Raw genomic sequence first — 21,404 nt, forward strand, 5'->3', positions numbered from 1 at the left:
AATATTTTAGTTGTCAGTGTTTCTTATGATTTTAGTGGCAAAGCAGAATATATATATTTTTCTAAATATGAGGTAAACTCCCAGCAGAGCCAAGTCCAATGGTGTGTTGATGTACATGTGTTGATGTTCTCCGTATCCACAGCCAGAAGGGTTTTGCAGTACATGGTGATTGAACAGGTTTCCTGTTATATCCCAAAGAGAGTCATTGTACAGATTTTCTTTTTTTTTAACATCCACACGACACTATTCATACCTTGGTTTTTGTGGTGAATATTTTTTTTTTTACATTTTATGTAACTAGGCAAGTCATTTAAGAACAAATACCAAGACTTGACTCTACTGGGAGTTTACTTAATTTAAATATATATATATATATATTCTGCTTTGCCACTAAAATCATAATAAGCACTGGCAACTAAAATATTGTTGTTATTGTTATGCATTATATTATTAAAATGGAGTGTAGTTAAAAAATGAACCCCAAAGGGTTCTTTGACTGCTTTATTCAGGGGCAGAACAACAGATTTTTTACTTGTCAGCTCATGTAACAGATGTGAAATGGCTAGCTAGTTAGCGGTGGTGCGCGCTAATAGCGTTTCAATCGGGCGTTGGCCTGTTACTTCACCGGGCAAAAGCGGTGAGGAAGGTAAGCCCAGTTCAAATCGAGCATCACCGGGCCATAATGTCAACAAAACAGCATGATAAATCATTCAGAAACATGTGACACATGTTACAATTTTCAAAGTAGTTTTCCTTGGGATAGGCCTATATAAGTTTTTATAAGAGCAAAAACTTTTGAATGTGAAAACACTGAGTACTCCGCTCTTCGATTTAAAGCCGCTTTCACATGCTAGGAAACCCGGAAATGTCCGACTTGTTAACTGGTTGATCGCGGCAAGTGTATAACTACAACCAGTTAGCAAATCGGAAAGTTCCGAGTTTCCTAGTTCCGACTAGTACTTAAATGCGACAGAAGGCCCAATCATGACACCGAGCAACCAGCGCCGTATTGAACGACGAGCCAACTCAAAAGAAGATCAAAAGATCAAACAATGCAACTTTTTTTTTCTCCAAATACTTTGAAGTGCATCACAAACCCGGTTATTCCAGTCATTGAATTACTCCACGCCTCCACCATATAAATGAATAGGAACGAGGAACTTGAAGGAGATGATTAGACAGACAGACAGACAGATAGGCTAAGAGAAAGACATCATGGACCTTGGTATGCTGCTCCTGCTGCTACTCAGCAGTGCCGTCTGCCACAGCGCGGAATCGACGTATTATGGCGGGACTGTGCGCTGTACAGTACCGGGATACATGCCCCCAGACTCGAAATGGACAGGGGAGGTAGGTTCCCATGAGTGAATAGCTTGATTTGCAATAAATAGTCAATAAATAGTCTACAAAGTACATGCCAAACCTGCCAGTGCCTTTAATACTATAACACTCATAACCAGTGGTGGAAAAAGTACCCAATTGTCGTACTTAAGTCAAAGTAAACATAGTAAACGACTCAAGTGAAGTAATCCAGTAAAATAATATTTGAGTAAAAGTCCTAAAAGTATTTGGTTTTAAATATACCGAAGTATCAAAAGTACAAGTAAATGCTATGTATCATTTCAAATGACTTTTTAAACCAGACAGCACAATTTTTTTAAACTTATGAATAGCCAGCGGCACACTCCAACAGTCAGACATAATTTACAAACGAAGCATTTGCGTCTAGGGAGTCCGTCTGATCAGAGGCAGTAGTGATGACCGCTTGTTCCCGATCCGACCATTTTCCTGTCCTGCTAAGCATTCGAAATGAGTGTTTTTGGGTGTCAAGGAAAATGTAAAGCGAGTAAAAAGTACATATTTTTTTTAACAGGGGAAATGGAAAAAAAATGTATTGTGTCATTTTGGAGTCACTTTTATTGAAATAAGAATATAACATGTTTCTAAACACATTGTGGATGTTACTATGGTTACGGATAATCCTGAATGAATCATGATATTTGTGCATCTTTCTCACTCAAGTTGACTGTCTGCACTTTAACCAAAACATTGTTTTTGCTTAGTTACTTTACACCACTGCTCATAACCAATTTCACAAGGTACATTTACCATTTCTGGCAGTGAAAGAAACACACCATTTCTGTCTTGCTTCTATGTTTGGGAATAAAACTGTTGAAATGATGTAGCCTAATTTATCACTTTTGGGGAAGATTTTTTAAAATATTTTTTATATGGAAATGAAAATGAATGTCAGGAGATCATGTGATCATACAGGTTTGACATGCACATCCAAGAAATACACTGATCTATAAACGAGCTCTGATTCTGAAAGACACAGAAGGTGTTCATCCATGCCTTTTCTTTAGCAACTCTTAAAGAAAACTGTTCAGACATGTAAAACAGATGTCTGACCAATCTTTCTCGATTGATGGAGTATCAGGTAAAAGAATAAAGGAAGAAAGATATAGGAAGAGGAAGAGAGACAGGAAGATAGAAGGGGGAGGAAGAGAGAAAGGAAGATAGAGGGGGAGGAAGACAGAGGAGGAGGAAGAGAGAAAGGAAGATAGAGGGGGAGGAAGACAGAGGAGGAGGAAGAGAGAAAGGAAGATAGAGGGGGAGGAAGAGAGACAGGAAGATAGAAGGGGAGGAAGAGAGAAAGGAAGATAGAAGGGGAGGAAGAGAGAAAAGAGAAGAGCGAAAGGAAGATAGAAGGGGGAGGAGGGGAAAGGAAGAGAGGGGAGGAAGAGAGAAAGGAAGAGAGAAGGGGAGGGGGGGAAAGGAAGAAGAGAGAAGGGGAGGAAGAGAGAAAGGAAGAGAGAAGGGGGAGGAAGAGAGAAAGGAAGATAGAAGGGGGAGGAAGAGAGAAAGGGGAGGAAGAGAGAAAGGGGAGGAAGAGAAAGGAGAAGAGAGAAGGGGGAGGAAGAGAAAAGGAAGAAGAAGGGGGAGGAAGAGAGAAAGGAAGATAGAAGGGGGAGGAAGAGAGAAAGGAAGATAGAAGGGGAGGAAGAGAGAAAGGAGATAGAAGGGGAGGAGGGGAAAGGAAGAGAGAAAGGAAGAGAGAAGGGGAGGAAGAGAGAAAGGAAGATAGAAGGGGGAGGAAGAGAGAGGGGAGGAAGAGAAAAGGAAGATAGAAGGGGAAGAGAGAAGGGGGGGAGAGAAAGGAAGATAGAAGGGGAGGAAGAGAAAGGAAGATAGAAGGGGGAAGAGAGAAAGGAGATAGAAGGGGAGGAAGAGAGAAAGAAAGAGAGAAGGGGAGGAAGAGAGAAAGGAAGAGAGAAGGGGAGGAAGAGAGAAAGGAAGATAGAAGGGGAGGAAGAGAGAAAGGAAGATAGAAGGGGAGGAGGGGGAAAGGAAGATAGAAGGGGAGGAAGAAGAAAGGAAGATAGAAGGGGAGGAAGAGAGAAGGGGGGAGGAAGAGAGAAAGGAAGAGAGAAGGGGAGGAAGAGAGAAAGGGGGAAGATAGAGGGGGAGGAAGAGAGACAGGAAGATAGAAGGGGAGGAAGAGAGAAAGGAAGATAGAAGGGGAGGAAGAGAGAAAGGAAGATAGAAGGGGAGGAAGATAGAAAGGAAGATAGAAGGGGAGGAAGAGAGAAAGGAAGATAGAGGGGGAGGAAGAGAGACAGGAAGATAGAGGGGGAGGAAGAGAGACAGGAAGATAGAAGGGAGGAAGAGAGAAAGGAAGATAGAAGGGAGGAAGAGAGAAAGGAAGATAGAAGGGGAGGAAGAGAGAAAGGAAGATAGAGGGGAGGAAGAGAGAAGGAAGATAGAAGGGGAGGAAGAGAGAAAGGAAGATAGAAGGGGGAGGAGGGGGAAAGGAAGAGAGAAGGGGGAGGAAGAGAGAAAGGAAGAGAGAAGGGTGAGGAAGAGAGAAAGGAATATAGAAGGGGAGGAAGAGAGAAAGGAAGATAGAAGGGGGAGGAAGGGAAAGGAAGAGAGAAGGGGAGGAAGAGAGAAAGGAAGAAGAAGGGGAGGAAGAGAGAAAGGAAGATAGAAGGGGAGGAAGAGAGAAAAGGGAAAGGAAGATAGAAGGGGGAGGAAGAGAGAAAGAAAGATAGAAGGGGAGGAAGAGAGAAAGGAAGATAGAAGGGGAGGAAGAGAGAAAGGAAGATAGAAGGGGGAGGAAGAGAGAAAGGAAGATAGAAGGGGAGGAAGAGAGAAAGGAAGAAGAAGAAGAAGGGGAGGAAGAGAGAAAGGAAGATAGAAGGGGAGGAAGAGAGAAAGGAAGATAGAAGGGGAGGAAGAGAGAAAGGAATATAGAAGGGGAGGAAGAGAGAAAGTAAGATAGAAGGGGAGGAAGAGAGAAAGGAAGAGAGAAGGGAAGATAGAAGGGAATTAGAGAAAAGGAAGATAGAAGGGGAGGAAGAGAGAAGGGGGGAGGAAGAGAGAAAGGAAGATAGAGGGGGAGGAAGAGAGACAGGAAGATAGAAGGGGAGGAAGAGAGAAAGGAAGATAGAAGGGGGAGAAGAGAGAAAGGAAGAGAGAAAGGAAGATAGAAGGAAGATAGAAGGAGGGGGGAAAGGAAGAGAGAAGGGGAGGAAGAGAGAGGGAAGATAGAAGGGGGAAGAAGAAGGAAGATAGAAGAAGAAAGGAGGAAGGGGAGGAAGAGAAAGGAAGATAGAAGGGGAGGAGGGGGAAAGGAAGATGGAAGAGAGAAAGGAAGATAGAAGGGGGAGGAAGAGATAAAGGAAGATAGAAGGGGAGGAAGAGAGACAGGAAGATAGAAGGGGAGGAAGAGAGAAAGGAAGAGAGAAGGGAAGATAGAAGGGGAGGAAGAGAGAAAGGAAGATAGAAGGGGGAGGAAGAGAAAGGGGGAGGAAGAGAGAAGAGGAAGATAGAAGGGGAGGAAGAGAGAAAGGAAGATAGAAGGGGAGGAAGAGAGAAAGGAAGATAGAAGGGGGAGGAAGAGATAAAAAGAGAGAAAGGAAGATAGAAGGGGGAGGAGGGGAAAGGAAGAGAGAAGGGGAGGAAGAGAGAAAGGAAGAGAGAAGGGGGGAGGAAGAGAGACAGGGAGGAAGATAGAAGGGGGAGGAAGAGAGAAGGGGGAGGAAGAGAGAAAGGAAGATGGAAGGGAAGGAAGAGAGAAAGGAAGATAGAAGGGGAGGAGGGGGAAAGGAAGAGAGAAGGGGAGGAAGAGAGAAAGGAAGAGAGAGGAAGAGAAAGGAAGATAGAAGGGGAGGAAGAGAGAAGGGAGGAAGAGAAAAAGGAGAGAGGAAGAGAGAAGGGGGAGGAAGAGAGAAAGGAAGATAGAAGGGGAGGAAGAAGAAGAGAGAAAGGAAGATAGAAGGGGAGGAGGAGGAAAGGAAGAGAGAAGAAGGAGGAAGAGAAGGGGAAAGAGAGAAAGGAAGATAGAAGGGGAGGAAGAGAGAAAGGAAGATAGAAGGGGGAGGAAGAGAGAAAGGAAGATAGAAGGGGAGGAAGATAGAAAGGAAGATAGAAGGGGGAGGAGGGGGAAAGGAAGAGAGAAGGGGGAGGAAGAGAGAAAGGAAGAAAGAAGGGGAGGAGAGAGAAAGGAAGATAGAAGGGGAGGAAGAGAGAAAGGAAGATAGAAGGGGAGGAAGAGAGAAAGGAGATAGAAGGGGGAGGAAGAGAGAAAGAAAGAAGGGGGAGAGAGGAAGAGAGAAGGGGGAGGAAGAGAGAAGGGGAGGAAGAGAAAAGATGATAGAAGGGGAGGAGGGGGAAAGGAAGAGAGAAGGGGGGAGGGGGAGGAAGAGAAGGGGGAGGAAGAGAGAAGGAAGATAGAAGGGGAGGAAGAGAGAAAGAAAGAAGATAGAAGGGGAGAGAAGAGATAAAGGGGAGGAAGAGAAAAGGAAGATAGAAGGGGAGGAGGGAGAAAGGAAGATAGAAGGGGAGGAAGAGAGAAAGGAAGATAGAAGGGGAGGAAGAGAGAAAGGAAGATAGAAGGGGGGAAGAGAGAAAAGGAAGATAGAAGGGGGAGGAAGAGAGAAAGGAAGAGAGAAAGGAAGGAGGAAGAGAAAAGGAAGATAGAAGGGGGAGGAAGGAGAAAGAAGGGGAGGAAGAAGAGGAAGATAGAAGGGGAGGAAGAGAGAAGAAGATAGAAGGGGGAGGAAGAGAGAAAGGAAAGAGAGAAGGGGAGGAAGGGGAGGGAAGAGAGAAGAGAGAAGAGGAAAGGAAGATAGAAGGGGAGGAAGAGAGAAAGGAAGAGAAGGAAGATAGAAGGGGGAAGAGGAAGAGGGGGAGGAGAAGAGAGAAAGGAAGATAGAAGGGGAGGAAGAGAGAAAGGAAGATAGAAGGGGAGAGAAAGGGAAGAAGGAAGATAGAAGGGGAGGAAGAGAGAAAGGAAGATAGAAGGGGGAAGAAAGAGAGAGAAGGGGAGGAAGAGAGAAAGGGAGGAAGAGAGAAAGGAAGAGAGAAGGGGGAGGAAGAGAGAAAGGAAGATAGAAGGGGAGGAAGAGAGAAAGGAAGATAGAAGGGGGAGGAAGGGAAAGGAAGAGAGAAGGGAGAGGAGAGAAAAGGAAGATAGAAGGGGAGGAAGAGAGAAGGGGAGGAAGAGAGAAAGGAAGATAGAAGGGGAGGAAGAGAGAAAGGAAGATAGAAGGGGAGGAAGAGAGAAAGGAAGAGAGAAGGGGAGGAAGAGAGAAAGGAAGAGAGAAGGGGGAGGAAGAGAGAAAGGAAGATAGAAGGGGAGGAAGAGAGAAAGGAAGATAGAAGGGGAGGAGGAGAAAGGAAGAGAGAAGGGGAGGAAGAGAGAAAGGAAGAGAGAAGGGGGAGGAAGAGAGAAAGGAAGATAGGAGGAGAGAGAAAGGAAGGAAGAGAGAAAGGAAGATAGAAGGGGAGGAAGAGAGAAAGGAAGATAGAAGGGGGGAAGAAGATAGAAAGGAAGAGAGAAGGAAGATAGAAGGGGAGGAAGAGAGGAAGAGAGAAGAAAGGGGAAGAGAGAAAGGAAGGAAGAAGAGAAGGGGAGGAGAGAAAAGGAAGAGAAGGGGAGGAAGAGAGAGGGGGAGGAAGAGAGAAAGGAAGATAGAAGGGGAGGGAAGAAAGGAAGAGGAAAGATAGAAGGGGAGGAAGAGAGAAAGGAAGAGAAAAGGAAGATAGAAGGGGAGGAAGAGAGAAAGGAAGATAGAAGGGGAGGAAGAGAGAAGGGGGAAAAGAGAGAAGAGGAAGAGAGAAAGGAAGAAGAAGGAGGAAGAGAGAAAGGAAGAGAGAAGGGGAGGAAGAGAGAAAGGAAGAGAGGAGGGAGGAAGAGGAAAGGAAGATAGGGGAGGAAGAAGAGGAGAAAGGAGGAAGAGAGAAAGAAGAGGAAGGGGGAGGAAGAGAGAAAGGAAGATAGAAGGGGAGGAAGAGAAAGATAGAAGGGGGAGGAAGAGAGAAAGGAAGAGGGGGAAGAGAAGAGAGAAAGGAAGATAGAAGGGGAGGAAGAGAGAAAGGAAGATAGAAGGGGGAGGAAGAGAGAAAGGAAGATAGAAGGAGGAAGAGAGAAAGGAAGAGAGAAAGGAAGATAGAAGGGAAGAGAGAAAGGAAGAGAGAAGGGGGAGGAAGAGAGAAAGGAAGATAGAAGGGGAGGAAGAGAAAAGGAAGATAGAAGGGGAGGAAGAGAGAAAGGAAGATAGAAGGGGAGGAAGAGAGAAAGGAAGAGAGAAGGGGGAGGAAGAGAGAAAGGAAGATAGAAGGGGAGGAAGAGAGAAAGGAAGATAGAAGGGGGAAGAGAGAAAGGAAGATAGAAGAAGGGGGAGGAAGAGGAAAGGAAGATAGAAGGGGAGGAAGAGAGAAAGGAAGAAGATAGAAGGGGAGGAAGGGGAAAGGAAGAGAAGAGGGGGAGGAAGAGAAAGATAGAAGAGGAAGAGAGAAAGGAAGAGGAAGGAAGAGGAAGAGAAAGGAAGATAGAAGGGGAGGAAGAGAAAAGGAAGATAGAAGGGGAGGAAGAGAGAAAGGAAGATAGAGGGGGAGGAGGGGAAAGGAAGAGAGAAGGAAGAGGAAGAGAGAAGGGGAGGAAGAGAGAAAGGAAGATAGAAGGGGAGGAAGAGAGAAAGGAAGAAGAAGAAGAGAAGAAAAGGAAGATAGAGGGGGAGGAAGAGAGAAAAGGAAGAAGAAAGGGGAGGAGGAAGAGAAAAGGAAGATAGAAGGGAGAAGAGAGAGGAAGAGAGAAAGGAAGATAGAAGGGGAGGAAGAGAAAAGGAAGATAGAAGGGGAGAAGAAGAGAAAGAAAGATAGAAGGGGAGGAAGAGAGAAAGGAAGATAGAAGGGGAGGAAGGAAAAGGAGGAAGAAAGGAAAAGGAAGAGAGAAGGGGGAGGAAGAAGAGAAAGGGGGAGGAAGAGAGAAGGGATAGAAGGGGGAAAGAGAGAAAGGAAGATAGAAGGGGGGAGGAAGAGAGAAGGGGAGGAAGAGAAGAAGATAGAAGGGGAGGAAGAGAGAAAGGAAGATAGAAGGGGGAGGAAGAGAGGGGAGGAGAAGGGGAGGAAGAGAGAAGGGGAGGAAGAGAGAAGAAGGAAGAGAGGAAGAGAGAAAGGAAGATAGAAGGGGAGGAAGAGAGAAAGGAAGATAGAAGGGGAGGAAGAAAGAGAAAAGAAAGAGAGAAAGGAAGATAGAAAGGAGAAAGAAGATAGAGGGGAGGAAGAGAGAAGGAAGATAGAGGGGAGAGAAAGGAAGGGGGAAAGAGAGAAAGAAGATAAAGGGAGGGGGAAGAGAGAAAGGAAGATAGAAGGGGAGGAAGAGAGAAAGAGAGAAAGGAAGAGGAAGATAGGGGGAGGAGAAAGGAAGATAGAAGGGGGAGGAAGGAAGAGAGAAGGAGAAAGGAAGAGAGAAGGGGAGGAAGAGGAAGAAGAAGGGGAGGAGAGAGAAAGGAAGAGGAAGGGGGAGGAAGAGAAAGGAAGAGAAGGGGGGAGGAAGAGAGAAAGGGAAGAGAGAAGGGAGAAGAGAGAGAAGATAGAAGGGGAGGAAGAGAGAAAGGAAGATAGAAGGGGAGGAGGGGAAAAGGAAGATAAGGGGGAAAGAGAGAAAGGAAGATAGAAGGGGAAGATAGGGGGAAAGAGAGAAGGGGGAGGAAGAGAGAAGGGGGAAGAGAGAAAGGAAGAGAAGGGGAGGAAGAGAGAAAGGAAGAGAGAAGGGGAGGAAGAGAGAAAGGAAGATAGAAGGGGAGAGGAAGAAGAAGGGGATAGAAAGGAAGAGAGAAAGGAAGATAGAAGGGGAGGAGGAAGAAAGAAGATAGAAGGGGAGGAAGAGAAAGAAGAGAGAAGGGGGAGGAAGAGAGAAAGGAAGATAGAAGGGGAGGAAGAGAGAAGGAAGATAGAAGGGGAAGAGGAAGAGAAGGGGAGGGGAAAGAGAGAAGGGGAGAGAGAAGGGGGAAGAGAAGAAGATAGAAGGGGAGGAAGAGAGAAAGGAAGATAGAAGGGGGAGGAAGATAGAAGAAAGGAAGAGGAGAAGGGGGGGAGGAAGAGAGAAAGGAAGATAGAAGGGGGAGAGAGAAAGAAGAGAAAGGGGAGGAAGAGAGAAGGGGAGGAAGAGAGAAAGGAAGATAGAAGGGGAGGTAGAGAGAGGGGGGAGGAAGAGAGAAGGAGAAGGGGGGAGGAAGAGAGAAAGGAAGATAGAAGGGGAGAAGAGAGAAGGAAGATAGAAGGGGGAGGAAGAGAGAAAGGAAGATAGAAGGGGGAGGAAGAGGAAAGGAAGGGAGGAGAAGGGGAGGAAGAGAAAGGAAGAGAGAAGAGGAAGAGAGAAGGGGGAGGAAGAGAGAAAGGAAGATAGAGGGGGAGGAAGAGAGAAAGGAAGATAGAAGGGGGAGGAGGAAAGAGAAAAGGAAGATAGAAGGGGGAGGAGAAAGGAAGAGAGAAAGGAAGATAGAAGGGGGGAGGAAAAGGAAGAGAGAAGGGGAGGAAGAGAGAAAGGAAGAGAGAAGGGGGAGGAAGAGAGAAAGGAAGATAGAAGGGGGAGGAGAGAAAGGAGAAGAAGGGGGAGGAAGAGAGAAGGAAGATAGAAGGGGAGGAAGAGAGAAAGGAAGATAGAAGGGGGAGGAAGAGAAAGGGGGAGGAAGAGAGAAGGGGAGGAAGAGAGAAAGGAAGAGAGAAGGGGAGAAGAGAGAGGAAGAGAGAAAGGAAGAGAGAAGGGGGAGGAAGAGAGAAAGGAAGAGAGAAGGGGGAGGAAGAAGAAAGAAGATAGAAGGGGAGGAAGAGAAAAGGAAGAGAAAGGAAGAGAGAAAGAAGAAGATAGAAGGGGAGGAAAGAGGAAGAAGATAGAAGGGAAGATAGAGGAGGAAAAGGAAGAGAAGGGGGGAGGAAGAGAGAAAGGAAAAGAAGAAGAGAGAAGGGAAGATAGAAGGGGAAGAGGAAAGGAAGAGAGAAGGGGGAGGAAGATAGAAGGAAGAGAGGAAGATAGAAGGGGAGAGAAGGAGAGAAGGGGGAGAAGAGAGAAAGAAGAAGAGAAAAGGAAGAGAGGGGGAAGGGGAGGAAGAGAGAAAGGAAGATAGAAGGGGGAGGAAGAGAGAAAGGAAGATAGAAGGGGAGGAAGAGAGAAAGGAAGATAGAAGGGGGAGGAAGAGAAAGGAAGAGAGAAAGGAAGATAGAAGGGGGAAGAGGGGGAGAAGGAAAGGGGAGGAAGAGAAAAGGAAGATAGAAGGGGAGAAGAGAAGGGGAGGAAGAGAGAAAGGAAGATAGAAGAAGATAGAAGATAGGGAGGAAGAGAAAGAAAGGAAAGAGAGAAAGAAGAGAGGGGAGGAAGAGGAAGAGAGAAGGGGGAGGAGGAAAAGGAAGATAGAAGGGGAGGAAGAGAGAAAGGAAGAGATAGAAGAGGGGAGGAAGAGAGAAAGGAAGATAGAAGGGGGAGGAAGAGAGAAAGGAAGATAGAAGGGGAGGAAGAGAGAAAGGAAGATAGAAGAGGGGGAAGAGAAGAAGGAGATAGAAGGGGAGGAAGAGAAGGAAGATAGAAGGGGAGGAAGAGAGAAGGGAAGATAGAAGGGGGAGGAGAAGGAAGGAAGAGGAAGAGAGAAAGGAAGATAGAAGGGGAGGAAGAGAGAAAGGAAGATAGAAGGGGAGGAAGAAGGAAGAGAGAAGGGAAGAGGAAGAGAGAAGAAGGAAGATAGAAGGGGAGGAAGAGAGAAAGGGGGAGGAAAGGAAGAAAGAAGAAGAGAAGGAAGGAGGAAGAGAGAAAGGAAGATAGAAGGAAGGGGAAAGGAAGAGGGGGGAAAAGGAAGAGAGAAGGGAGGAAGAGAGAAAGGAAGATAGAAGGGGAGGAGAGAGGAAGAGAAAGGAGGAAGAGAGAAGGAAGAAGAGAAGGGGAGGAAGAGAGAAAGGAAGAGAAGGGGAGGAAGAGAAAGGAAGAAGATAAGGGGGAGGAAGAGAAAGGAAGGAAGGGGGAGGAAGAGGAAGATAGAAGGGGAGGAGGAAAGGAGAGAGAAGGAAGAGAGAAAGGGGGAGGAAGAGAGGGAGAGAAGGAAGATAGAAAGAAGGAAGGGGAGGAAGAGAGAAAGGAAGATAGAAGGGGAGGAAGAGAGAAAGGAAGATAGAAGGGGAGGAGGGGAAGAGAGAAAGGGGAGGAAGAGAGAAAGGAAGAGAGAAGGGGGAGGAAGAGAGAAGGGGAGAAGAAGGGGGAGGAAGAGAGAAAGATAGAAGGGGGAGGAAGAGAGAAAGGGGAAGATAGAAGGGGGGAGGAAGAGAGAAAGGATAGAAGGGGAGGAAGGGAGAAAGGAAGAGGGAAGAGGGAGGGGAGGAAGAGAGAAAGGAAGATAGAAGGGGAGGAAGAGAGAAGGAAGATAGAAGGGGGAGGAAGAGAGAGAAGGAAGGGGGAGGAAGAGAGAAAGGAAGATAGAAGGGGGAGGAGGGGGAAGGAAGAGAGAAGGGGGAGGAAGAGAGAAAGGAAGAGAGAAGGGGGAGGAAGAGAGAAAGGAAGATAGAAGGGGAGGAAGAGAGAAGGGAGAGAGAAGGGGAGGAAGAGAGAAGGAAGATAGAAGGGGAGGAAGAGAGAAAGGAAGGAAGGGGAGAAGAGAGAAAGAAAGAAGAAGGGAAGGAAGAGAGAAGGGGAGGAAGAGAGAAGGGGAGAAGGGGAGGAAGAGAGAAAGGAAGAGAGGGGGAGGAAGAGAAAGGAAGAGAGAAGGGGAGGAAGAGAGAAAGGAAGATAGAAGGGGAGGAAGAGAGAAAGGAAGATAGGGGGAGGAAGAGAGAAAGGAAGATAGAAGGGGAGGAGGGGAAAGGATAGGGAGGAAGAGAGAAAGGAATATAGAAGGGGAGGAAGAGAGACAGTAAGATAGAAGGGGGAAGAGAGAAAGGAAGAGAGAAGGGGAAGGAAGGGGAGAAGAGAGAAAGGAAGATAGAAGGGGGAGGAAGAGAGAAAGGAAGATAGAAGGGAGGAAGAGAGAAAGGAAGATAGAAGGGGAGGAAGAGAGAAAGGAAGATAGAAGGGGGAGAAAGAGAAAAGGAAGAGAGAAAGGAAGATAGAAGGGGAGGAGGGGGAAAGGAAGAGAGAAGGGGGGAGGAGAGACAGGAAGATAGAAGGGGAGGAAGAGAGAAGGAAGATAGAAGGGGAGGAAGAGAGAAAGGAAGATAGAAGGGGAGGAAAGGAAGAGAAGGGGAGGAAGAGAGAAAGAAGATAGAAGGGGGAGGAAGAGAAAGAAGATAGAAGGGAAGATAGAAGGGGAGGAAGAGAGAAAGGAAGATAGAAGGGGGGAAGAGAGAAGAGATAGAAGGGGAGGAAGAGAGAAAGGAAGATAGAAGGGGGAGGAAGGAGGAAGAGAGAAAAGAAGATAGAAGGGGGAGGAAGAGAAAGGAAAGAAGGGGAGAAGAGAGAAGGGGGAGGAAGAGAGAAAGGAAGATAGAAGAAGAGAGAGGGGAGGAAGAGAGAAAGGAAGATAGAAGGGGGAGGAAGAGAAGAAAGGAAGAGAGAAAGGGGAAGGGGAGGAAGAGAGAAAGGAAGATAGAAGGGGAGGAAGAGAGAAAGGAAGAAGAAGGGAAGAGAGAAAGGAAGATAGAAGGGGAGGAAGAGAAAGGAAGATAGAAGGGGAAGAGAAAGGGAGATAGAAGAAAAAGAGAGGGGAGGAAGAGAAAAGATAGAAGGGGGAGGAAGAGAGAAAGGAAGATAGAAGGGGAGGAAGAGAGAAAGGAAGATAGAAGGGGAGGAAGAGAGAAGGGGGAGGAAGAGAGAAGGGGGAGGAAGAGAGAAAAAGATAGAAGAGGAAGAGAGACAGGAAGATAGAAGGGGAGGAAGAGAAAAGGAAGATAGAAGGGGAGGAAGAGAGAGAAGGAAGATAGAAGGGGGAAGGAGAGAAGAGAGAAGGGGGAGGAAGAGAGAAAGGAAGAGAGAAGGGGGAGGAAGAGAGAAAGGAAGATAGAAGGGGGAAGAGAAAGGATAGAAGGAGGAGAGAAAGAGAAAGGGAAGATAGAAGGGGGAGGAAGAGAGAAAGAGAAGAGGAAGAGAGAAAGGAAGGAAGGGGAGGAAGAAGGAAGAGAAGGGGAGGAAGAGAGAAGGGGGGAAGAAGAAAGGAAGATAGAAGGGGAGGAAGAGAGAAAGGAAGATAGAAGGGGAGGAGGGGAAAGGAAGATGGAAGAGAGAAGATAGAAGGATAAAGGAAGATAGAGGGGAGGAAGAGAAGGAAGATAGAAGGGGAGGAAGAGAGAAAGGAAGAAGAAGGGAAGATAGGGGGGAGGAAGAGAGAAAGATAGAAGAGGAAGAAGAAGGGGAGGAAGAGAGAAAGGAAGATAGAGGGGAGGAAGAGAGACAGAAGATAGAAGGGGAGGAAGAGAGAAAGGAAGATAGAAGGGGAGGAAGAGATAAAGAAGAGAGAAGAAGATAGAAGGGGAGGAAGGAGGAAGAAGAAGGGGGAGGAAGAGAGAAGGGGAAGAGAGAAGGAAGATAGAAGGGGAGGAAGAGAGAAGGGGAGAGGAAGAGAGAAAGGAAGAGAAGGGGAGGAAGAGAGAAAGGAAGATAGAAGGGAGGAAGGGGGAAAGAAGAGAGAAAGGAAGAGAGAAGGGGAAGGGGAGGAAGAGAGAAAGGAAGATAGAAGGGGGAGGAAGAGAGAGAGGAAGAGAAAAAGGGGAGGAAGAGAGAAAGGAAGAGGAAGAGAGAAAGGAAGATAGAAGGAGGAAAGGAAGAGAGAAGAGAGAAAGGAAGATAGAAGGGGGAGGAAGAGAAAGGAAGAGAGGGGAGGAAGAGAAAAGGAAGAAAGAAGAGGAGAAGAGGAAAGGAAGGAAGGGAGAAGAGAGAAAGAAGATAGAAGGGGAGGAAGAGAGAAAGGAAGATAGAAGGGGGAGGAAGAGAATGGAAGATAGAAGGGGGGAGGGGGAAAGGAAGAGAGAAGGGGAGGAAGAGAGAAAGGAAGAAAGAAGGGGAGGAAGAGAGAAAGGAAGATAGAAGGGGAGGAAGAGAGAGAGGAAGATAGAAGGGGAGGAAGAGAGAAAGGAAGATAGAAGGGGAGGAAGAGAGAAAGAAGATAGAAGGGGAGAGAGAGAAAGGAAGAGAGAAGGGGAAGAAGAGAAGGGGAGGAAGAGAGAAAGGAAGATAGAAGGGGGAGGAGGAAAGGAAGAGAGGAAGAGAGAAAGGAAGATAGAAGGGGAGGAAGAGAGAAAGGAAGAGAGAAGGAAGGAAGAAGAGAGAAAGGAAGATAGAAGGGGGAGGAAGAGAGAAAGGAAGAGAGAAGGGGGAGGAAGAGAAAGAAGAGAGAAGGGGGAGGAAGAGAAGGAAGATAGAAGGGGAGGAAGAGAGAAGGGGGAGGAAGAGAGAAAGGAAGATGAAGGGAGGAAGAAGAAAAGGAAGATAGAAGGGGAGGAAGGGAGAAGAGAGAAGAGAGAAGGGGGAGGAAGAAGAAAGGAAGATAGAAGGGGAGGAAGAGAGAAAGGGAGGAAGAGAGAAAGGAAGAGAGAAGGGGAGGAAGAGAGAAAGGAAGAGAGAAGGGGAGGAAGAGAGAAAGGAAGATAGAAGGGGGAGGAAGATAGAAAGGAAGATAGAAGGGGGAGGAGGGGGAAAGGAAGAGAGAAGGGGGAGGAAGAGAGAAAGGAAGAAAGAAGGGGGAGGAAGAGAGAAAGGAAGATAGAAGGGGAGAAGAGAGGAAGATAGAAGGGGAGGAAGAGAAGAAGAGAAAGGAAGATAGAAGGGAGGAAGATAGAAGGGGAGGGGGAAAGGAAGAGAGAAGGGGGAGGAAGAGAGAAAGGAAGATAGAAGGGGGAGGAAGGAGAAAGGAAGATAGAAGGGGAGGAAGAGAGAAAGGAAGATAGAAGGGGAGGAAGGAGAAAGGAGATAGAAGGGGGAGAAGGAAAGAAAGAGAAGGGGAGGAAGAGAGAAAGGAAGAGAAGAAAGGAAGAGAGAGGAGGAAGAGAGAAAGGAAGATAGAAGGGGAGGAGGAAGGAAGGAAGAGAGAAGGGGAGGAAGAGAGAAAGGAAGAGAGAAGGGGGAGGAAGAGAGAAGGGGGAGGAAGAGAGAAATGGGGGAGGAAGAGAGAAAGGAAGATGAAGAGAGAAAGGAAGAAGAAGGGGGAAGAGAGGAAGAATAGAAGGGGGAAGATAGAAGAGGGGGGGAGGAAGAGAGAAAGGAAGATAGAAGGGGGAGGAAGAGAGAGAAGAGGAAAGAAAGATAGAAGGGGAGGAAGAGAGAGAGAAAGGAAGATAGAAGGGGAGGAAGAGAGAAAGAAGGAAGGGGGAGGAAGAGAGAAAGGAAGAAAGGGGAGGAAGAGAGAAAGGGGGAGGAAGAAGGAAGAGAGAAAGAAGAGGAAGAGATAGAAGGGGGAGGAAGAGAGAAAGGAAGAGGAAGATAGAGGGGAGGAAGAGAGAAAGGAAGATAGAAGGGGGAAGAGAGAAAGGAAGATAGAAGGGGAGGAAAGAGAAAAGGAAGAGAGATAGAGGAAGGAAGAGAGAAGGGAGGAAGAGAGAGGAAGGGGAAGAGGAAGAAGAGAAAGGAGGAAGAGAGAAAGGAAGATAGAAGGGGGAGAAGAGAGAAAGGAAGATAGAAGGGGAGGAAGAGAGAAAGGAAGATAGAGGGGAGGAAGAGAGAAAGGAAGAGAGAAAGGAAGATAGAGGGGAAGAAAGAAGAGAAAGGGGGAGGAAGAGAGAAAGGAAGAGAGAAGGGGAGGAAGAGAGAAAGGAAGATAGAAGGGGGAGGAAGAGAGAAAGGAAGAGAGAAGGGGAGGAAGAGAGACAGGAAGATAGAGGGGGAGGAAGAGAGAAGGAAGATAGAAGGGGAGGAAGAGAGAAAGAAAGGAGAAGGGCGAGAAGAGAGAAGGGGGAGGAAGAGAGAAGGGCGAGGAAGAGAGAAGGGGGAGGAAGAGAGAAAGGAAGAGAGAAGGGGAGGAAGAGAGAAAGGAAGAGAGAAGGGGAGGAAGAGAGAAAGGAAGATAGAAGGGGGAGGAAGAGAGAAGGGGGAGGAAGAGAGAAAGGAAGAAAGAAGGAAGAGAGAAAGGAAGATAGAAGAGAGAAAGGGAAGATAGAAGGGGAGGAAGAGAGAAAGGAAGATAGAAGGGGGAGGAAGAGAGACAGGAAGATAGAAGGGGAGGAAGAGAGAAAGGAAGATAGAAGGGGAGGAAGAAGAGAGAAAGGAAGATAGAAGGGGGAGGAAGAGAGAAGGGGGAGAGAAAAGGAAGATAGAAGGGGGAGGAAGAGAAGGAAGATAGAAGGGGAGGAAGAGAGAAAGGAAGATAGAAGGGGGAGGAAGAGAAAAGGAAGAGAAGGGAAGATAGAAGGGGGAGGAGGAGAAAGGAAGAGAGAAGGGGGAGGAAGAGAGGGAAGATAGAAGGGGAGGAAGAGAGAAGGAAGATAGAAGGGGAGGAAGAGAGAAAGAAGATAGAAGGGGAGGAGAGGGAAAGAAGATAGAAGGGGAAGAGGAAGATAGAAGGGGAGGAAGAGAAAAGGAAGATAGATGGGGAGGAAGAGAGACAGGAAGATAGAAGGGGGGAAGAGAGAAAGGGGAGAAAGGGAAGAGAGAAAGGAAGATAGAAGGGGAGGAAGAGAGAAAGGAAGATAGAAGGGGAGGAAAGAAAGGAAGATAGAAGGGGGAGAGGGGAAAGGAAGAGAGAAGGGGAGGAAGAGAGAAAGGAAGAAAGAAGGGGGAGGAAGAGAGAAAGGAAGATAGAAGGGGAGGAAGAGAGAAAGGAAGATAGAAGGGGGAGGAAGAGAGAAAGGAAGATAGAAGGGGGAGAGAAGAAGATAGAAGGGGAGGAAGAGAGAAAGGAAGAGAGAAGGGGAGGAAGAGAGAAAGGAAGATAGAGGGGAGGGAAGAGAGAAGGGAGAAGAAAGGGGAGAAGAGAGAAAGGAAGAGAGAAGGGGAGGAAGAGAGAAAGGAAGATAGAAGGGGGAGATAGAGGGAAAGGAAGAGAGAAGGGGAGGAAGAGAGAAAGGAAGATAGAAGGGGAAGAAGAGAGAAAGGAAGAGGAAGAGAAGGAAGAGAGAAAGGAAGATAGAAGGGGAGAGAAAAGGAAGATAGAAGGGGAGGAAGAGAAGGGGGAGGAAGAGAGAAAGGAAGATAGAAGGGGAGGAAGAGAGAAGAAGATAGAAGGGGAGGAAGAGAGAAAGGGGAGGGGAGAAGAGAGAAAGAAAGAGAAGGAAGATAGAAGGGGGAGGAGGGGGAAAGGAAGAGAGAAGGGGGAGGAAGAGAGAAGGAAGATAGAAGGGGAGGAAGGAGGAAGATAGAAGGGGAGGAAGAGAGAAGGAAGATAGAAGGGGAGGAGGAAAGGAAGGAGGAAGATAGAAGGGGGAGGAAGAGAGAAAGGAAGATAGAAGGAAGAGAGAGGAAGATAGAAGGGGGAGGAAGAGAGAAAGGAAGAGGAAGATAGAAAGGAAGATAGAAGGGGAGGAAGAGAGAAAGGAAGATAGAAGGGGAGGAAGATAGAAAGGAAGATAGAAGGGGAGGAAGAAAGGAAGAGAGAAGGGGGAGGAAGAGAGAAGGGAAAGAAGGGGGAGGAAGAGAAAAGGAAGATAGAAGGGGGAGGAAGAGAGAAAGAAGATAGAAGGGGAGGAAGAGAGAAAGGAAGATAGAGGAGGGGGAAAGGAAGAGAGAAGGGGAGGAAGAGAAAAGGAAGATAGAAGGGGGAGGAAGAGAGAAAGGGAGGAGAGAGAAAGAAAGAGAGAAGGGGAGGAAGAGAAAGGAAGATAGGGGGGAGGGAGAAGATAGAAGGGGAGGAAGAGAGAAAGGAATATAGAAGGGGAGGAAGAGAGAAAGGAAGATAGAAGGGGAGGAAGAGAGAAAGGAAGATAGAAGGGGGAGGAAGAGAGAAAGGAAGAGAGAAGAAGATAGAAGGGGGAAGAAGAGAGAAAGGAAGATAGAAGGGGAGGAAGAGAGAAAGGGGGAGGAAGAGAGAAAGGAAGATAGAGGGGAGGAAGAGAGACAGGAAGATAGAAGGGGAGGAAGAGAGAAAGGAAGATAGAAGGGGGAGGAAAGAGAGAAAGGAGAAGATAGAAGAGAGAAAGGAAGAGAGAGAAAGGAGAGAAGAGAAGGGGGAGGAAGAGAGAAGGAAGATAGAAGGGGAGGAAGAGAGAAAGAAGATAGAAGGGGAGGAAGAGAGAAAAGGGGAGGAGAGAGAAAGGAAGATAGATGGGAAGAGAGAAAGGAAGATAGAAGGGGGAGGAAGAGAGAGGAAGAGAGAAAAGATAAGGAAGATAGAAGGAAAGGGAAAGGAAGATAGAAGGAGATAGAAAGGAAGATAGAAGGGGAGGAGAAAGGAAGAGAGAAGGGGAGGAAGAGAGAAAGGAAGAAGAAGGGGAGGAAGAGAGAAAGGAAGATAGAAGGGGAGGAAGAGAGAAAGGAAGATAGAAGGGGGAGGAAGAGAGAGAAGGAGATAGAAGGGGGAGGAAAGGAAGAAGATAGAAGGGGGAGAGAAGGAAGAGAGAAGGGGAGGAAGAGAGAAAGGAAGATAGAGGAGGAAGAGAGAAAGGAAGATAGAAGGGGAGGAAGGAGAAAGGAAGAGAAGGGGAAAGAGAGAAAGGAAGAGAGAAAGGAAGATAGAAGGGGGAGGAGGGGGAAAGGAAGAGAGAAGGGGAGGAAGAGAGAAAGGAAGAGAGAAGGGGAGGAAGAGAGAAAGGAAGATAGAAGGGGAGGAAGAGAGAAAGGAGAGAGAAGGGGGAGGAAGAGAGACAGGAAGATAGAAGGGGAGGAAGAGAGAAAGGAAGATAGAAGGGGGAGGAAGAGAGAAAGAAGAGAGAAGAGGAAGAGAGAAGGGAGGAAGGAGAGAAGGAAGAGAGAAGGGGGAGGAAGAGAGAAAGGAAGAGAGAAGGGGGAGGAAGAGAGAAAGGAAGAGAGAAGGGGAGGAAGAGAGAGATAGAAGGGAGGGAGGAAGAGAGAAGGGGGAGGAAGAGAGAAAGGAAGATAGAAGGGGAGGAAGAGAGAAAGGAAGATAGAAGGGGGAGGAGGGGGAAAGGAAGATAGAAGGGGAGGAAGAGAGAAAGGAAGATAGAAGGGGGAGGAAGAGAGAAAGGAAGATAGAAGGGGGAGGAAGAGAGAAAGGAAGAGAGAAGGGGGATAGAAGGGGAAGAAAAAGGAAGATAGAAGGGGAGGAAGAGAGAAGGGGGAGGGAAAGGAAGGAAGAGGAAGAAAGGAAGATAGAAGGGGAGGAAGAGAGAAAGGAAGATAGAAGGGGGAGAAAGAGAAAAGGAAGAGAGAAAGGAAGAGGAAGGAGGGGGAAAGGAAGAGAGAAGGGGAGGAAGAGAGAGGAAGATAGAAGGGGAGGAAGAGAGAAGGAAGATAGAAGGGGGAGGAAGAGAGAAAGGAAGATAGAAGGGGGGAGGAAGAAGATAGAAGGGGAGGAAGATAGAAGGGGGAGGAAGAGAGAAAGGAAGATAGATGGGGAGGAAGAGAGACAGGAAGATAGAAGGGGGAGGAAGAGAGAAAGGAGAGGAAGATAGAAAGGAAGATAGAAGGGGGAGGAAGAGAGAAAGGAAGATAGAAGGAGGTAGATAGAAAGGAAGATAGAAGGGGGAGGAGGGGGAAAGGAAGAGAGAAGGGGGAGGAAGAGAAGAAGAAAGAAAGGAAGATAGAAGGGGAGGAAGAGAGAAAGAAAGATAGAAGGGGGAGGAAGAGAGGAAGGGAAAGGAAGATAGAAGGGGGAGGAAGAGAGAAAGAAGATAGAAGGGGAGGAAGAGAGAAGGGGAGGAAGAGAAAAGGAAGATAGAGAGGAAGAGAGAAAGGAAGATAGAAGGGGAGGAAGAGAGAAAGGAAGATAGAAGGGGAGGAAGAGAGAAAGGAAGATAGAGGGGGAGGAGGGGGAAAGGAAGAGAGAAAGGAAGAGAGAAAGGAAGAGAGAAAGAGGAAGAAAGGAAGATAGAAGGGGAGGAAGAGAGAAAGGAAGATAGAAGGGGAGGAAGAGAGAAAGGGAAGAAGGGGAGGAAGAGAGAAAGGAAGATAGAAGGGGGAGGAAGAGAGAAAGGGGAGGAAGATAGAAGGGGGAGGAAGAGAGAAGGGCGAGGAAGAGAGAAGGGGGAGGAAGAGAGAAAGGAAGAGAGAAGGGGGAGGAAGAGAGAAAGGAAGAGGAAGGGGGAGGAGAGAAGAAGGGAGGAAGATAGAAGGGGGAGGAAGAGAGAAAGGAAGATAGAAGGGGAGGAAGAGAGAAAGGAAGATAGAAGGGGAGGAGGAGAAAGGAAGATAGAAGGGGAGGAAGAGAGAAAGGAAGATAGAAGGGGAGGAAGAGAGAGAAGATAGAAGGGGAGGAAGAGAGAAGAGAAGGAAGATAGAAGGGGAGAAGAGAGAAAGGAAGATAGAAGGGGGGAGAGAGAAAGGGGAGAAGAAAGGAAGATAGAAGGGGGAGGAAGAGAGACAGGAAGATAGAAGGGGGGAGAGAGAAAGGAAGATAGAAGGGGAGAAGAGAGAAAGGAGGAAGAGAGAAAGGAAGATAGAAGGGGGAGGAAGGAAAGAAGAGAGAAGGGGAGGAAGAGAGAGGAAGATAGAAGGGGGAGGAAGAGAAGAAGATAGAAGGGGGAGGAAGAGAGAAAGGAAGATAGAAGGGAGGGGAAAGGAAGATAGAAGGGGGAGGAAGAGAGAAAGGAAGATAGAAGGGGAGGAAGAGAAAAGGAAGATAGATGGGGAGGAAGAGAGAAAGGAAGATAGAAGGGGAGGAAGAGAGAAAGAAGAGAGAAGAAGATAGAAGGGGAGGAAGAGAGAAAGGAAGATAGAAGGGGAGGAAGAGAGAAAGGAAGAGAGAAGGGGAGGAAGAGAGAAGGGGGAGGATAGAAGGGAGGAAGAGAGAAGGGGAGGAAGAGAAAGGAAAGAGAGAAAGGAAGAGAGAAGGGAGGAAGAGAGAAAGGAAGATAGAAGGGGGAGGAGGAAGAGAGAAGGGGGAGGAAGAGAGAAAGGAAGATAGAAGGGGAGGAAGAGAGAAAGGAAGATAGAAGGGGGAGGAGGGGAAAGGAAGAGAGAAGGGGAGGAAGAGAGAAAGGAAGATAGAAGGGGAGGAAGAGAGAAAGGAAGATAGAAGGGGAGGAAGAGAGAAAGGGAGATAGAAGGGGGAGGAAGAGAGAAAAGAAGATAGAAGGGGAGGAAGAGAGAAGGAAGAGAA

The 21,404-nt window shown here is 47.3% G+C and overlaps 1 protein-coding gene across 1 annotated transcript in view; it reads left to right on the forward strand.

Annotated features, from left to right (window-relative positions):
* The first annotated feature begins 957 nt into the window (after positions 1-957).
* Positions 958-21,404, forward strand: part of LOC115114975 (uncharacterized) — a 42,653-nt gene continuing 22,206 nt past the window's right edge. The window contains exon 1 of the mRNA XM_065012394.1: positions 958-1,350. Coding sequence (XP_064868466.1) covers positions 1,216-1,350 — 135 coding nt within the window. The 5' untranslated portion in view covers positions 958-1,215. The remainder of the gene's footprint in view (positions 1,351-21,404) is intronic.

This window comes from Oncorhynchus nerka, linkage group LG27 (assembly GCF_034236695.1).
Source record: "Oncorhynchus nerka isolate Pitt River linkage group LG27, Oner_Uvic_2.0, whole genome shotgun sequence".
NCBI lineage: Eukaryota > Metazoa > Chordata > Actinopteri > Salmoniformes > Salmonidae > Oncorhynchus > Oncorhynchus nerka.